This window comes from Ranitomeya variabilis, chromosome 2, assembly GCF_051348905.1.
Source record: "Ranitomeya variabilis isolate aRanVar5 chromosome 2, aRanVar5.hap1, whole genome shotgun sequence".
NCBI lineage: Eukaryota > Metazoa > Chordata > Amphibia > Anura > Dendrobatidae > Ranitomeya > Ranitomeya variabilis.
In genome coordinates, this window is record NC_135233.1 from 424,467,202 (window position 1) to 424,483,785 (window position 16,584).

A 16,584-nucleotide genomic window follows, 5' to 3' on the forward strand; every position below is an offset into this window, starting at 1 on the left:
ATTACCCTTAAGAAGCAAGTAGGATGAGTTCCGGGAGCTCCTCACCAAGGAGCCACCAATGAGAGTTTAGGACAGATCAACCTCCTTATTTTCTAAACCATCTTTAAAGGGTTATTCCCCAAATATATAGCTTTATGGTCACCATAGAGATATGTCGTTATATCGCAGAACTTAAATGTAGAAGTGTCCTACAAAGGTCCTAAGGAGCAAAAGGGTTAATTGCCGTTGAAGTCTTTTATTCTAACCGTTCACTGCCTTTGTTTTTGCACTTACTAACCGTTTGGTGTCCTTTTCCCTTACGTCTTGACACTGTGTAGCATGCGGATGGGGAAATCTCAGAGCCTGTTGTAACACCCGAGGTATTAACTTCATTAAAACTTCTTGTCTCATTAATGAAACTTTGTGTCTGATGTTTTGTAGTTTGCAAATAACGATTTACCGTCCTGTTTGTCTGTGCGGTCGGTCACCTTCATCCTACTAATCATTCAGCCACCCAAATATCAGGCGTCATATTTAATACAGTATAAACACATTATTTGTACAGCAGGGGTTTTTCGGCTTTAGTTTTTTTCCATTTAGGTAAATCCAGGATGAAGCCCCTTAAGAAATGGTATCCCCCCGCTCCACCTCTGTTGCTGCTGCATCCACTTGGGAAGTGGTGGTAGTGGTGCGCCATTTTAACTTTTCTAAAACCAGTATTCAGTACTTGGTGGTGGAGTGCTGCCCCCTATGCCCCCCCCCCCCCCCCCCCCCGGCCATGCTGAACTGTATTTGGCACAGTAAAAGCAAAATTTTTTAACTTTTTTACCTTTTTTAGTTTTTGTGATCACAATAGAAATGTTAAGGATCACTCCGGGCAGAACTGATATTGTGGTGTTTCTGAGGTGTGAGTGGGCGGAGCATGACCGACCATCAAGGGGAGGAGCTTTGTATCATGCTCCACCCACTCCAGCCCTGCACGAGGTGGAACAAGGAGCATTAATTCAGTTTTGCCTGAAGTCTGCACCTTCCGACCACCATCCCACACCTCGCCCATAGCTGGGGCCACCACCTTCCAGCATTGGGGGGGGAGCAAGGCTACCAAAACAAGGTGCCATCAGCCACCAATCAGACCACCAGACCGGAATCTTGAGAATTATTATTTCTGCATTGTTTTCTATGTGCACGTATATTCTGTGTGGGGGTCTAACCAGTCCTTTGTCCATGTCAGAGTAAAGCAGATCCCAGGTACCAGACCTTACCGGGAAAACTGTCCCGCTCCACTCCCAACGGGTCACACGACGGCTACCGGAAACCTGCATCCCAGAATGCTTTGCACATAAACAGTGACACAAACGGAATGCAGAGCCTGTGTAAGTGACAGCCTTCATTGCGTAACCTTTACCATGTTCAGCGTGCGATAGATAGATAGATGGATTTATGGAGGAACCTAAACTATGCCGGCCGCCTGCTGGGCACCGCTGCTACAGTCTGTACCACCCTTGGTTTTCATATGGTGGTATCCCTCCATAGAGCGTCACAATGGAGCTTGTGTGTGACCTAAGATCTTCACTCTTCAGTGATGTCTGATCTGGATATGGCCCCTCCTCTGCCAATAGTGACCCGCCCCCGAGGAGCTTTACTTTCTATTCCAGGGGTACAAATGAAGAATTCTGCCAGTACCAGTGCAAGGTTCCTAAAAAAAAAAAAAAAAAAAAGGTTATTTTCTATATTTTTTAATGGACCAATAAGCAGGAAATTAATTTGTATATTTAACAAGAAAATTAGTCACCCACACTGCTTATCTGAAACACGAAGACCTGTGGACTTTCTGCAGAGAACACAGGGTTAATCTGCTGATTGATTAAATTTGCAGATGACTGAAGACACGCCCCATTAGAAGAAGGTGGGGCTTCGTTATCTGTTGTCCTACCACTAACAAGGCAGAGGGGGGAGGCTCCTGCTGCAGTTGTCTTGACCACACAGGACCGTGAGGAGGAGGAGGACGTGGCCAATCTCACGGGACACAGAATATATTTCTTTATAGACTTGTAAGATTTAATTGTAATATGAACCAAAATAGGACAGAGGTGCAGATTATTGGAGACAGCGCGGAGATGTCTTTACATTTTTCTGTGTTTAGTGTTCCTTTAGGGAAGATGATCAGGAGACGCCACCATGATCTTTACCTCCTTTCGTCTCTCTGTTACGGTAGTCCCCTGATATACCAGCGCAGTGGTGGCATCTTCAGATATTTTGGTGTTCCTTGTCGGTGCTGGAGCTGATCAGGCGGCAGCCATCTGTGGTGTCGTCTCTGGATTCCACCACCTTCATTTCTGTATTGTCATATTTTGCTTTTTCTCTTTTGTTTGCTCTTGTTGGATTGATGTGAAGATTTCAGCAGAAGTGCCAGCGCCCCAGTAATAGGTACCGTACCTGGAATGGTTGACACCGCATGCGTGTGACTTTTTTCCGATCTCACTGGCCTTTTTGCTCTTTTTCGAATCGGCTGCAAACGTTTCTTGTGTTTTCTGTGAGTTTAGACTTTGTGTGATTGCAGCTGGTTGCTTCGGTTGTGGACGGCTCAACATTTGATTTGCCTGGACCGCATTGGACAGGCCGATCCTGGTAGAAAATTTGTCTCCAAAGTCATCTCTAGATGGGGATTGTCTTCTGTCTTTGGCACCCATTGATGACCAGATTATCTGGTGATGGGTCACTCCGACCTGAGCTAGAGGTGGTCCCTAACCTGAGCTAGAGGTGGCCCCTAACCTGAGCTAGAGGTGGCCCCTAACCTGAGCTAGAAGTGGCCCCTAACCTGAGCTAGAGGTGGCCCCTAACCTGAGCTAGAGGTGGCCCCTAACCTAGTAGTCCGACCATCACAACCACAAACGTCACTAGGTTTAGATTGTGGTTTTCTTGATCTAACTTTTACTTTAGGAAAACAGTTGACTAAAACATTTGTCCACCACGATCGTGCTTGATTTTAATTTACTTTTGGCTTCTTTGTGGACTTTGTGGTAAATGCATGGATGTTTGCTTGAAGGATATTATTGGAGGTGGGAAACTGTAGATGTTAGAAATGTAGAAGCCAAATAGGAACTAGTGCAACCTTGTGTGGAGGTCCAGCAAGGTTGCATCTCTCACTGGCTTGGAGCCATGACCTCCATCCAATAATGTTCAGACTACTGGGGGTCTGGAGACATCCCCCTAAGAGCAGAGCTATGAAGGTAGAATATTGCTGGATATCTGGGCTGAGGTTCTGTTTGTGTAGCCCCGGTGACCTCAATGACTGATTGTTGGTGCCAGGAACACGAGACATCTCCATGTGTCAGGTATTGGCCTTCACTTAACAGCGAGTCATTGGCCGTCTGCCCATCTCCCAGCCAAGTGTCCATCAGCTGGGAATTAAATCTCTCCATATTTATCAGGGCGCCATCCAATGCATCAGTTATCCGGCCTCAGACGTTGCAGTAATTGCATGGACATTAATGATGGTATTTTGCCTGAGATTTGGCAAATGCAATAGGTAAAATCCACAGCGAAAAATTCATGTTCCATAATTGTACGGAAGCAGAATTTGCAATGTATCAATTATGTCCAAACGTTCCCTGAAAAGCGCTCTATATTCTGGGTGTTCACTCTGGAGGGAGGAGGAGGGGGGACTGGAGGGAGGAGGAGGAGGGGGGACTGGAGGGAGGAGGAGGAGGGGGGACTGGAGGGAGGAGGGGGGTGGTGGACTGGAGGGAGGAGGGGGACTGGAGGGAGGAGGGGGGTGGTGGACTGGAGGGAGGAGGGGGACTGGAGGAGGGGGGTGGGGGACTGGAGGAGGGGGGAGGGGGACTGGAGGAGGGAGGAGGGGGGGTGGGGGACTGGAGGGAGGAGGAGGAGGGGGGTGGAGGACTGGAGGGTGAAGGGGGACTGGAGGGTGGAGGGGGACATACTGAGTCTAAACACGTCTGTGCTATGGCAGGTAAACATGAAATCTTTGAAATTTGATTTGTATTACTGCTGTAGAAAATAGTATAAACAAATCTACTTAGCGCATAATTTAACCAATGCATCTGTGTCCAGCAACCACCACAAGGCGATCCTCTGTGCTGAGAACTTAGTTTAATGTGATTCCTCTCCTGGGCTGATGGCCGACATTTATATGTGTAGGTAGGATCCTGCTGTGATTAAACCCGCCTCGGGCTGATGGTGGAGCGCTCGGTCAGGGAGCCTTTATACACAAATATCAGAATATTTCATGTTTTCAGTCTATAGCGTTAGAGTGCAGCTTTATCTGTTAGTGATGTCTGGAGATGGCTACGCTCAGTACGCTCCTGTATACACCAGATTTCTGTTTGGAGGGGACGGTCAGTCTTTTGATATTTTTGAACACTCGGCTGAGCCCAATGTACGTGTGTGCGGAGCAGTCAGGAGGAATAACAGATGGCGAGAAAAATCCGTCCATGGTGAATGTGCCGCCTCCTCACCACCAGGCTCTGTGCGGTTACTGCAGGTCCAGCTGCTCTGTCGTTATGAGGGCATGTGACCGATGAGCCGCCGGTATCCTCCGCTTTCTATAGACGCAGCCGCTACACTTCACAATCTGACTGTATATCTCGTCACACAGGTGAGACTGAAAACAACCTGGACATCACCTTTAATGACCTCTCTTCAGGGGGGGAGTCCGGGCCGCACTCTCCGCTCTCTCCGGAGGGCAAGAAGAGCCCAAAAGGCATCAAAAAGTTTTGGGGAAAGTAAGTTTTGTCTTTTTCTCATGATGCAGACCTGTAATATGTATATGCTGGCTATGTTGCGTGTGCGGCCCGTCTATGTTGCGTGTGCGGCCGTCTATGTTGCGTGTGCGGCCCGTCTATGTTGCGTGTGCGGCCCGTCTATGTTGCGTGTGCGGCTCGTCTATGTTGCGTGTGCGGCCCGTCTATGTTGCGTGTGCGGCCCGTCTATGTTGCGCGTGCGGCCCGTCTTTTGCGCGTGCGGCCCGTCTATGCTGCGCGTGCGGCCCGTCTATGCTGCGCGTGCGGCCCGTCTATGCTGCGCGTGCGGCCCGTCTATGCTGCGCGTGCGGCCCGGCTGTTCTGCGCGTGCATGGGGCCGGGCTATGCTGTGTGCGTGGGGCCCGGCTGTTCAGCGCGTGCGGCCCGTCTATGCTGCGCGTGGGGCCCGGCTATGCTGCGCGCGTGGGGTCGGGCTATGCTGCGCGCATGGGGCCCGGCTATGCTGCGCGTGTGGGGCCCGGCTATGCTGCGCGCGTGTGGCCCAGCTGTTCTGCGCGTGCGGCCCGTCTATGCTGCGTGCATGGGGCCCGGCTGTTCTGCGCGTGCATGGGGCCGGGCTATGCTGTGTGCGTGGGGCCCGGCTGTTCAGCGCGTGCGGCCCGTCTATGCTGCGCGTGGGGTCGGGCTATGCTGCGCGCGTGGGGTCGGGCTATGCTGCGCGCGTGGGGTCGGGCTATGCTGCGCGCGTGGGGCCCGGCTATGCTGCGCGCGTGGGGCCCGGCTATGCTGCGCGCGTGGGGCCCGGCTATGCTGCGCGCGTGGGGCCCGGCTATGCTGCGCGCGTGGGGCCCGGCTATGCTGCGCGCGTGGGGCCCGGCTATGCTGCGCGCGTGTGGCCCGGCTGTTCTGCGCGTGCGGCCCGTCTATACTGCGCGCGCGTGGGGCCGGGCTATGCTGTGCGCGTGTGGCCCGGCTATGCTGCGCGCGTGTGGCCCGGCTATGCTGCGCGCGTGCGGCCCGTCTATACTGCGCGCAGGGCCCGGCTATTCTGCGCGTGCGTGGGGCCGGGCTGTTCTGCGCGTGCGGCCCGTCTATGCTGCGCGTGGGGCCCGGCTGTGATTACCATGCGGCTCATGTATCCATTCTTCTTTGCAGAATCAGGAGAACGCCATCCGGAAACTTCCATACAGATGAGTTAGGACTGTCTGAATTCAAAAGGGGAGGGATGAGAGCGACGGCCGGACCCCGACTCTCCAGAACCAAGGACCCTTACAATAAGAACAGGTAATGGAGGTTTCCTGCTGACTCCTAATATCAGACACAGCATTGGAAAACATGGCAGCGCTGGTATGTCACCCACCGGGCACAGCCCCTGATGATGGGCACTGGCTACAATATTACTATTAGATGGAGCCATTGCCCCCTGGCTGTTCATAAAGGACAACAATAAAAATCTGGTCCCTTTTCATGAGCTGCTTAACACCATGACACCTGGGACAGAAGGAGCTGGTGCCCCCCGGCCATTTCCATGGCTTCAGCACATTATCTCCCCTGCCCTCTCTGTCCAGGGTCTCATGGGTGGTCTTTGCTTGTGATATTTTTCATTCCCAGGCAGCGCTGTCTTTCCTCATTGGCTCCGGCTAGTCCACGATTGGGGTCCTTACTGGAGACCCTTGGGTTCGCGTGCTGTGCTGGTGATGGGGAGGAGAAGTCGCTCCCTGAGTGTGCACACACGGCAAGGCTCATGGGGTCCGGTCTCCTTTAGCTGCCCGGACCACCCTGACATGCAGCACTCCCCCGTTTGGCATTGACGCTCACTTCTCCCCTTTGTCCTTTCTGCAGCAGCCAAACCTTAAGGGGACGTGCAGGGTCCTTGCACAGGTGGGCTCCGGTCACCGCGTACCAGCGCGCCCCATACACCCTGTGCAGGTAGATAATTCCAGGACCTGGTCCCCTCTAACGGCCGGATGTTTCCTCCCCCAGTGATTATAACGCTCCGTTCGCTCAGTGGAGTAATGAGCAGGTCTGTAATTGGCTGGAAGATTTTGGTTTGGGACAATACGTTATATTCGCCCGGCAGTGGGTGAGCTCGGGGCACACGTTACTAACGGCCACGCCGCAGAGCCTGGAAAAGGTGAGAAGAGTGTCATCATGGCCGCCGGCGTGGGGTCACCCAGCGATGAGTGATGTAATAACCACCATGTTTGTGTCCAAATATAAAGGAACTGGGCATAAAACACCCGCTGCACCGGAAGAAGCTGCAGCTGGCCATCGGCGCCATCAGCTCCAAAAAAGAGGAGAAATCCGGGCAACTCGATCACATGTGGGTGACAAGTAAGTGGATCCTAGGATCGAAAAAAGAGTCAAGTGTCCCACCGTTATGTGTATGCAGCTCCCATGCTCTTCCTTCCTTCTGTCCAATATTTCTTGCATATAAGTATCAAGGAGGAGACAGGTGGACGGGATCCTGACTGCAGGATGGGACTGCACGGGGTTTGTACACCATAACCATGCATACACATGAGTCTGCACAGGAGCTGTGGACACAAAACGGTGAGATAATTTCAAGAGGTAAAATTGCTTAATTGGTGGATATGGCCTTAAAGGGCAGAGTCACTTCTGAGCCGCTGTTCAGAAGAATTGCAAATTACAGTTATGCATGCTCTGACTTCATAAAGGGTCTATCTGCCACATGTGGATACACGGCTGAGATGCTCTGAAAGGGGCTGCACTTGGTGCTTGTATCCAAGCTGCTCTTCTCCTCATATACAGGGTGACATAGTAGTCCTGTCACTGCTTGCTTTAAGGTGCTCACACCTTCACCAGCAGCGCCACTCTCCATCTAATTGGCCAAGTGCCGCTGCGCCCCCCCAAAAACTGTGGTGACTATTAGGAGGACCCCTGGAGGGGATTGGATTAGCAGAACCACTCGGGTCTGTAGGGAGTTCTTCTGTTCTTCCACGCCGTGGACATATAATGCACGGATTCACTGGGCCCAGGGCGGTAGTGAGCCGGGGTCCCAAACACAGGACCGAAATAAAGCGTATCCGAGTGTAGCACGGGCACAGCTGCAAAAACTAAAAACTGTTGGACCACAGACTGCCGGCCGCGGTGGGGGGCAGCGTATTGTCTGCCAGCTGTGGTGGGGGGCACCGTGTCGTCTGCCGGCTGCGGTGTGGGGGGGGGGGCAGCGTGTCGTCTGCCGGCTGTGGTGGGGGGCACCGTGTCGTCTGCCGGCAGCGGTGGGGGGGGGGGGCAGCGTGTCGTCTGCCGGCTGTGGTGGGGGACAGCGTATTGTCTGCCGGCCGTGGTGGGGGGCAGCGTGTCATCTGCCGGCTGTAGTGGGGGGCAGCTTGTCGTCTGCCGGCTGTGGTGGGGGGCAGGGTGTCGTCTGCCGGCTGTGGTGGGGGGCAGCGTGTCGTCTGCCGGCAGTAGTGTGGGGCAGCGTGTCGTCTGCCGGCTGTAGTGGGGGGGCAGCGTGTCGTCTGCCGGCTGTGGAGGGGGGCAGCGTGACGTCTGCCGGTTGTGGAGGGGGGCAGCGTGTCGTCTGCTGGCTGTGGTGGGGTCAGAGTGTCATCTGCCGGCTGTGGTGGGGGGCACCGTGTCGTCTGCCGGCTGTGGTGGGGGTCAGAGTGTCATCTGCCGGCTGTGGTGGGGGGCACCGTGTCGTCTGCCGGCTGTGGTGGGGGGCACCGTGTCATCTGCCGGCTGTGATGGGGGGCAGAGTGTCATCTGCCGGCTGCGGTGGGGGGCACCGTGTCATCTGCCGGCTGTGGTGGGGGGCAGAGTGTCATCTGCCGGCTGCGGTGGGGGGCAGGGTGTCGTCTGCCGGTTGTGGAGGGGGGCAGCGTGTCGTCTGCTGGCTGTGGTGGGGGGCAGAGTGTCATCTGCCGGCTGCGGAGGGGGGCAGCGTGTCGTCTGCCGGCTGTGGTGGGGGGCAGAGTGTCATCTGCCGGCTGCGGTGGGGGGCACCGTGTCGTCTGCCGGCTGCGGTGGGGGGCACCGTGTCGTCTGCCGGCTGCGGTGGGGGGCACCGTGTCGTCTGCCGGCTGCTGTTGGGGGCACCGTGTCGTCTGCCGGCTGTGGTGGGGGGCAGCGTGTCGTCTGTCGGCTGTGGTGGGGGGCAGCGTGTCGTCTGCCGGCTGTAGTGGGGGGCAGCGTGTCGTCTGCCGGCTGTAGTGGGGGGGCAGCGTGTCGTCTGCCGGCTGTGGAGGGGGGCAGCGTGTCGTCTGCCGGCTGTGGTGGGGGGCAGAGTGTCATCTGCCGGCTGCGGAGGGGGGCAGCGTGTCGTCTGCCGGCTGTGGTGGGGGACACCGTGTCGTTGCCGGCTTCTGTGGGGGGCACCGTGTCGTCTGCTGGCTGTGGTGGGGGGCAGCGTGTCGTCTGCCGGCTGTAGTGGGGGCAGCGTGTCGTCTGCCGGCTGTGGTGGGGGGCAGCGTGTCGTCTGCCGGCTGTGGTGGGGGGCAGCGTGTCGTCTGCCGGCTGTGGTAGGGGGCAGAGTGTCATCTGCCGGCTGCGGTGGGGGACACCGTGTCGTTGCCGGCTGCTGTGGGGGGCACCGTGTCGTCTGCTGGCTGTGGTGGGGGGCAGCGTGTCGTCTGCCGGCTGTAGTGGGGGCAGCGTGTCGTCTGCCAGCTGTGGTAGGGGGCAGAGTGTTGTCTGCCGGCTGTGGTGGGGGGCACCGTGTTGTCTGCCGGCTGTGGTGGGGGGCACCGTGTTGTCTGCCGGCTGTGGTGGGGGGCAGCATGTCGTCTGCCGGCCGTGGTGGGGGGCAGCGTGTCGTCTGCCGGCTGTGGTGGGGGGCAGTGTGTCGTCTGCCTGTTGTGGTGGGGGGCAGCGTGTTGTCTGTCAATATGGCTCCAGCTGCAGGCTACTGCCAGATCAGCAGACTCCTTGGTGTCAGTGGCTCGTCAGCTGTGGTTCTTGCCGTCCTGCTTGTATTTTGGGGATTTTCCATACAGACAGTTTTCTAATATTGTGAAAATCGAAGCAGAATATGATAATTCAGCCACTAACACCGTCCGTTACTCTCAGGGTGGCTGGATGATATCGGCCTGCCGCAATACAAGGACCAGTTCCAGGAAGCCCGTGTGGATGGGAGAATGCTGCAATACTTAACTGTGGTAAGGAGTCCGGTGGGAGGTCCGGGGCGGAGAGTGTTGTGATAAGGAGTCCGGGGGGAGGAGGTTTGGGCAGAATGTGTTGTGGTAAGGAGTCCAGGGGGAGGTGTGGGGCAGAGAGTGCTGACAGCGAGCAGAGCTTTTCCCGTCGGCTGACAGCGATCAGTGCTTTTCCCATCGGCTGACAGCGAGGAGAGCTTTTCCCATTGGCTGATGACAGCGAGCAGAGCTTTTCCCATCGGCTGACCTCGTGCAGAGCTCTGGATGTGAGGGATTTTCAGGAAATTGCAGAACATTTCATTGGGACAAGTAGTGAGCACAGTAACCCCTGCTGGCCACATCTGATTGCCACTCATCAGGAGTGCAGAATGCGTCGGCTGCGTATTTTCTAATCCTCGTGATCAGCAACAGCTAGAGAGTCACATGTTGGGGGACTACAACTCCCAGCATAGACTGGCAGCCCTGTAGTGTTTGCACCATGGGAAGGGTAAATATTTTGCTTGACAACATAGACCGTGATGAGGATACGGAGCCCTGGGCCAAATGTGATCCTGTCCTCACGAGGCTCAGCGACAGGTGCTGCGGGGGAGGAGGCCACAAGGAGCCGATTAGGGAGCGCAGGAAGCAAAGGCTTAGGGCCCCTTCACACTGGTCGATTCTGCTACGATTACGACGCATTTGCGTCATATTCGACATCGCAGTACGAGCTCGTAGCCAGCGGTCACACTCTACGATGTTAACGCTTTTTCTGACGTAGTTGCGATGTGAACGTCACGCGTCGCAATCGTACGCTACCCTTCACACCGCCATAGTCCTACGACTCCGAGCGTGACGTATTACCAGCATGGGCGTGCTAAAACGTCACGCCCAATCAGGAGACAGGTATGCGGAAGCCCAACCCACGTAGTCGCATTACGAGCTCGTATGACCGCCGTCACATACTACGATTTCGACCGCCACAGCGAGACATTTACGACGAAAGAAAGTTCTGCTCTTTCTTTCACATCGTACGATGCTGGGCTGCGTCGCAAATCGTAACGCCATGTCACACTTTGCAACCTCGGAACGAGGACGGATAAACGTCACAAATCGAACGCTCGTTCAGACTTTGATTGCACAGTGTGAAGGGGCCCTTAGAGCGTCCGCGCTAAAAATGGCTGTGGTAATCAAATAGACGAACCTGAGAAAATCTGCCGCGGGAAGTGGGAATTCTGCACCGAGCGCCCGGAAAATAAACAGGAGTGCGCGCCAGGAAGATTTAAAGAGGAATCGCCCCCAGGAGGGAGGATACAGGGAAAGAAAGCTGCAGAGAACTGATACGTAAAGTGCATTGTTAGATCTCTGCTTGCTGTCACTCCGTGGAATCTGTCCTGTGATGGACGCACTGCGGCTCGTACAGATGTCGGAGCCGTGCCTTGTAACAAGCTGCGCGGCCATCGCAGGATCATCACTGAAGGTCTATTGGGTGACAGCAAGCAGAGATCCTGACAATACTGACGGCGTCCGGGCGCCGGACACAGGAGGCCGAGTGGGGCTGAGCTCTGGGGTTCTATGTGTCCCGGCCCCATACAGCACGGTTCATCCCCATATCGGGGTCTTCACCAGGACGTATCCTGAGGGTTTGATACATTGTATCCAGTCTGTGCAATCACCAGGAAGATACATTGTAACAAGCGATCCCTCCAGGAGAGCAGAGCTGCAGACGTCGGCCGTGTTCACACTGAGCTGTTTTGTTACGTTTTTTTTATTTTTTTTCCATATCACAAAAAAAGTATCAAAACCACAATGGGGAAAACTTCAAGAAAACCCCTGAAATAATTGATTGACATGCTGTGCCTTAGGGCAAAAGGTGCAGGAAAGAGAAGAGCGTTCCACGGCAGCGAGATTTCAGAAGCCGCCTTCATTCTGCTTTTATTAGAAAACGCTGCATTGTTCCACACACACAAATGGGGGGAAAAGAAAAAGCATCAAAGACTGTAGATGTGAACAAGCCCCTATTGTTAGAGCGGATGGTCTAGGATGGTAAATGAAGACTTCGTTTGGGGTCTATTCCGATTTGCAGCCTCGGAATGAAGGTTTCTATTTCCTGACAGCAAGCAGAGATCTCTGCCTGTCCTTACGTCTGGGCGGGGGACAGAGACTCCAGTGTTGCAGACACTATGATGTAATTCTCTCTGACCCGGATCCCTGCGAATTCACGTTTCCCCTTTTAACCCCTTAGTGCACTTCTCTATGTATCCAGCAAGCATTTCTATAATGGGGTCCGGGGGGTAAAAGGCGACAGCGACATCAGCCAATGACAATTTGCTCTGTTCCTTTGGTATAGGGACCCAGCGCTCGGCCCCTAGGACATGGGGACTCCCTGCACCAGGATTCACTCAGGTCTCACTAGTCAGTGACAGGAATGTAATTGCACATTCAGCTAGCGCCACCCAGTGGCCGCTGCCAAGAACTGCTATTGGGCTGAAATTCTAGATAATCCGGGACAAGTAAAGTTTGGACACAAGTTTTGTGTCTTGTTCTCAGGGAATCTGGTCTCTTTCAGAATGATCTCCTGTTCCTGAAGGTGACGAGTCAGCTGCACCATCTCAGTATTAAATGTGCCATCCATGTACTGCACGCCAACAAGTTCAACCCCAACTGCCTGCGCCGGCGGCCGGCTGATGAGGTCAGTAGTAGCGGATATGTGATGTGGATATATATGATAAACTGAGAGTAAATAATAATGTGTCTAATCTATCCTCCACCGACAGAATAATATCTCCCCCTCAGAAGTGGTGCAGTGGTCCAATCATCGAGTCATGGAGTGGCTGAGATCTGTAGATCTGGCGGAGTATGCACCGAATCTGCGGGGCAGTGGTGTTCATGGCGGTCTGATTGTAAGAAATCTGTTTAGTCTGTATGTCACAGTGTACAGATTTATACAGTAACCACTAGGGCAGGGGTCAGGAACCTTTTTGGCTAAGAGAGCCGTAAACGCCACATATTTTGAAATATAATTCCGCGAGAGCCGTACAATATGTTTAAAGGGCCATTGACAGATCAATCGCTCCAATGTTCACTTAGTACAGCAAGGAATGCTCCTCCCTGCTGTATAAAGCCACAACTGGACTGAAACAATGGTAATTAGCAGTAAAAAAATTAAATAAATAACTTACATTGTGAGCTTGCGATGCATGACATCAGTCCAGCAGTCTGGCTTCTTCTTTTTCCTGCGCATGACTGGAAGCTGGCATTCTTCCCACCTGATGTTGAGAGAATGCCAGCTTTGAGGCATTCGCAGAAGAAAGAAGCTGGAATGTTGGACATGTCACACAACGCATTGTCAGTTATGTCAATTATCTATTTTATTATTTTACAGCGAATTATTGTTTAGGACCTATCACCTCCACCGCAATCCTGGAAAACACAGGGGTATCACTGCCTTAAGTGCTGTATACAGGCATCAGTTAGCGGTGATTGGCCTGTGACACTATTAGGCTATTATAATTACTATTATAATGTTCACCTTCAAAGCAGCAGCACAGCCAGGGGTTTCTGGAACGTCCAAGGGAGACACAAGGGAGGAGGCAGATGCCGCTTCACTAGGGGACGCAGGTGCGTGCTTGCAGACGGCGCGGCTATGCAGGGAGTTATGGGAAATGTAGTCCATGCTCCCTGCCGCTCACCACTGCCGCCAATGCTTATCAGGCCATCAAAGAACTACCAATATCAGCGTGCACCGCGGCCTGATGGAGCGCGGTGCATGCATCCAGGGCCGGCTCCAGGTTTTTGAGGGCCCCGGGCGAAAGAGTCTCAGTGGCCCCCCCCCCCCCCCCCTTTAACACATACCACGATTCATGATGCCCAGATACAGCAGAGAAATATAGCTATAGTACAATGCCAGATTTCACTTCTTACATGAGTGAAAGCTATTGTAAATTCTGCAGTGTATATATACAGGACAGGAGGAGTGGTACTGTGCAGTGTATATATACAGGGCAGGAGGAGTGGTACTGTGCAGTGTATATATACAGGACAGGAGGAGTGGTACTGTGCAGTGTATATATACAGGGCAGGAGGAGTGGTACTGTGCAGTGTATATATACAGGACAGGAGGAGCGGTACTGTGCAGTGTATATATACAGGGCAGGAGGAGTGGTACTGTGCAGTGTATATATACAGGACAGGAGGAGTGGTACTGTGCAGTGTATATATACAGGACAGGAGGAGTGGTACTGTGCAGTGTATATATACAGGACAGGAGGAGTGGTACTGTGCAGTGTATATATACAGGACAGGAGGAGTGGTACTGTGCAGTGTATATATACAGGACAGGAGGAGTGGTACTGTGCAGTGTATATATACAGGGCAGGAGGAGTGGTACTGTGCAGTGTATATATACAGGACAGGAGGAGTGGTACTGTGCAGTGTATATATACAGGGCAGGAGGAGTGGTACTGTGCAGTGTATATATACAGGACAGGAGGAGTGGTACTGTGCAGTGTATATATACAGGACAGGAGGAGTGGTACTGTGCATTGTATATATACAGGAGGAGTGGTACTGTGCAGTGTATATACAGGGCAGGAGGAGTGGTACTGTGCAGTGTATATATACAGGACAGGAGGAGGGGTACTGTGCAGTGTATATATACAGGGCAGGAGGAGTGGTACTGTGCAGTGTATATATACAGGACAGGAGGAGTGGTACTGTGCAGTGTATATATACAGGGCAGGAGGAGTGGTACTGTGCAGTGTATATATACAGGACAGGAGGAGTGGTACTGTGCAGTGTATATATACAGGACAGGAGGAGTGGTACTGTGCAGTGTATATATACAGGAGGAGTGGTACTGTGCAGTGTATATATACAGGACAGGAGGAGTGGTACTGTGCAGTGTATATATACAGGGCAGGAGGAGTGGTACTGTGCTGTGTATATATACAGGACAGGAGGAGTGGTACTGTGCAGTGTATATATACAGGACAGGAGGAGAGGTACTGTGCAGTGTATATATACAGGAGGAGTGGTACTGTGCTGTGTATATATACAGGACAGGAGGAGTGGTACTGTGCAGTGTATATATACAGGACAGGAGGAGTGGTACTGTGCAGTGTATATATACAGGGCAGGAGGAGTGGTACTGTGCTGTGTATATATACAGGACAGGAGGAGTGGTACTGTGCAGTGTATATATACAGGACAGGAGGAGCGGTACTGTGCTGTGTATATATACAGGAGGAGTGGTACTGTGCAGTGTATATATACAGGAGGAGTGGTACTGTACAGTGTATATATACAGGAGGAGTGGTACTGTGCAGTGTATATATACAGGTGGAGTGGTACTGTGCAGTGTATATACAGGAGTGGTACTGTACAGTGTATATATACAGGACAGGAGGAGTGGTACTGTGCAGTGTATATATACAGAAAAGGAGAGGTACTGTGCAGTGTATATATACAGGACAGGAGGAGTGGTACTGTGCAGTGTATATATACAGGAGGAGCGGTACTGTGCAGTGTATATATACAGGACAGGAGGAGTGGTACTGTGCGGTGTATATATACAGGAGGAGCGGTACTGTGCAGTGTATATATATATACAGGAGGAGTGGTACTGTGCAGTGTATATATACAGGACAGGAGGAGTGGTACTGTGCGGTGTATATATACAGGAGGAGTGGTACTGTGCAGTGTATATACAGGAGGAGTGGTACTGTGCAGTGTGTATATACAGGACAGGAGGAGTGGTACTGTGCAGTGTATATATACAGGAGGAGTGGTACTGTGCAGTGTATATATACAGGACAGGAGGAGTGGTACTGTGCGGTGTATATATACAGGAGGAGCGGTACTGTGCAGTGTATATATATATACAGGAGGAGTGGTACTGTGCAGTGTATATATACAGGAGGAGTGGTACTGTGCAGTGTATATATACAGGAGGAGTGGTACTGTGCAGTGTATATATACAGGACAGGAGGAGCGGTACTGTGCAGTGTATATATATATACAGGAGGAGTGGTACTGTGCAGTGTATATATACAGGAGGAGCGGTACTGTGCAGTGTATATATAGAGGGGAGTGGTACTGTGCAGTGTATATATACAGGACAGGAGGAGTGGTACTGTGCAGTGTATATATACAGGACGGGAGGAGCGGTGCTGTGCAGTGTATATATACAGGACAGGAGGAGTGGTACTGTGCAGTGTATATATACAGGAGGAGTGGTACTGTGCAGTGTATATATACAGGAGGAGTGGTACTGTGCAGTGTATATATACAGGAGGAGTGGTACTGTGCAGTGTATATATACAGGTGGAGTGGTACTGTGCAGTGTATATATACAGGACGGGAGGAGCGGTGCTGTGCAGTGTATATATACAGGACAGGAAGAGTGGTACTGTGCAGTGTATATATACAGGAGGAGTGGTACTGTGCAGTGTATATATACAGGGCAGGAGGAGTGGTACTGTGCGGTGTATATATACAGGAGGAGTGGTACTGTGCAGTGTATATACAGGAGGAGTGGTACTGTGCAGTGTGTATATATACAGGACAGGAGGAGTGGTACTGTGCAGTGTATATATACAGGAGGAGTGGTACTGTGCGGTGTATATATACAGGAGGAGTGATGGTACTGTGCAGTGTGTATATATACAGGACAGGAGGAGTGGTACTGTGCAGTGTATATATACAGGAGGAGTGGTACTGTGCAGTGTATATATACAGGACAGGAGGAGTGGTACTGTGCGGTGTATATATACAGGAGGAGCGGT

The 16,584-nt window shown here is 52.7% G+C and overlaps 1 protein-coding gene across 6 annotated transcripts in view; it reads left to right on the forward strand.

Annotated features, from left to right (window-relative positions):
• The window catches only part of PPFIBP2 (PPFIB scaffold protein 2), a 149,511-nt gene that overhangs the window by 112,566 nt on the left and 20,361 nt on the right, over positions 1-16,584 (forward strand). For all 6 annotated transcript variants that reach the window (XM_077286661.1, XM_077286655.1, XM_077286656.1 and 3 more), the window contains 9 exons: positions 318-359; positions 1,211-1,352; positions 4,598-4,724; positions 5,859-5,987; positions 6,687-6,837; positions 6,926-7,037; positions 9,738-9,826; positions 12,369-12,491; positions 12,577-12,702. In XM_077286661.1, coding sequence (XP_077142776.1) covers positions 318-359; positions 1,211-1,352; positions 4,598-4,724; positions 5,859-5,987; positions 6,687-6,837; positions 6,926-7,037; positions 9,738-9,826; positions 12,369-12,491; positions 12,577-12,702 — 1,041 coding nt within the window. The remainder of the gene's footprint in view (positions 1-317; positions 360-1,210; positions 1,353-4,597; positions 4,725-5,858; positions 5,988-6,686; positions 6,838-6,925; positions 7,038-9,737; positions 9,827-12,368; positions 12,492-12,576; positions 12,703-16,584) is intronic.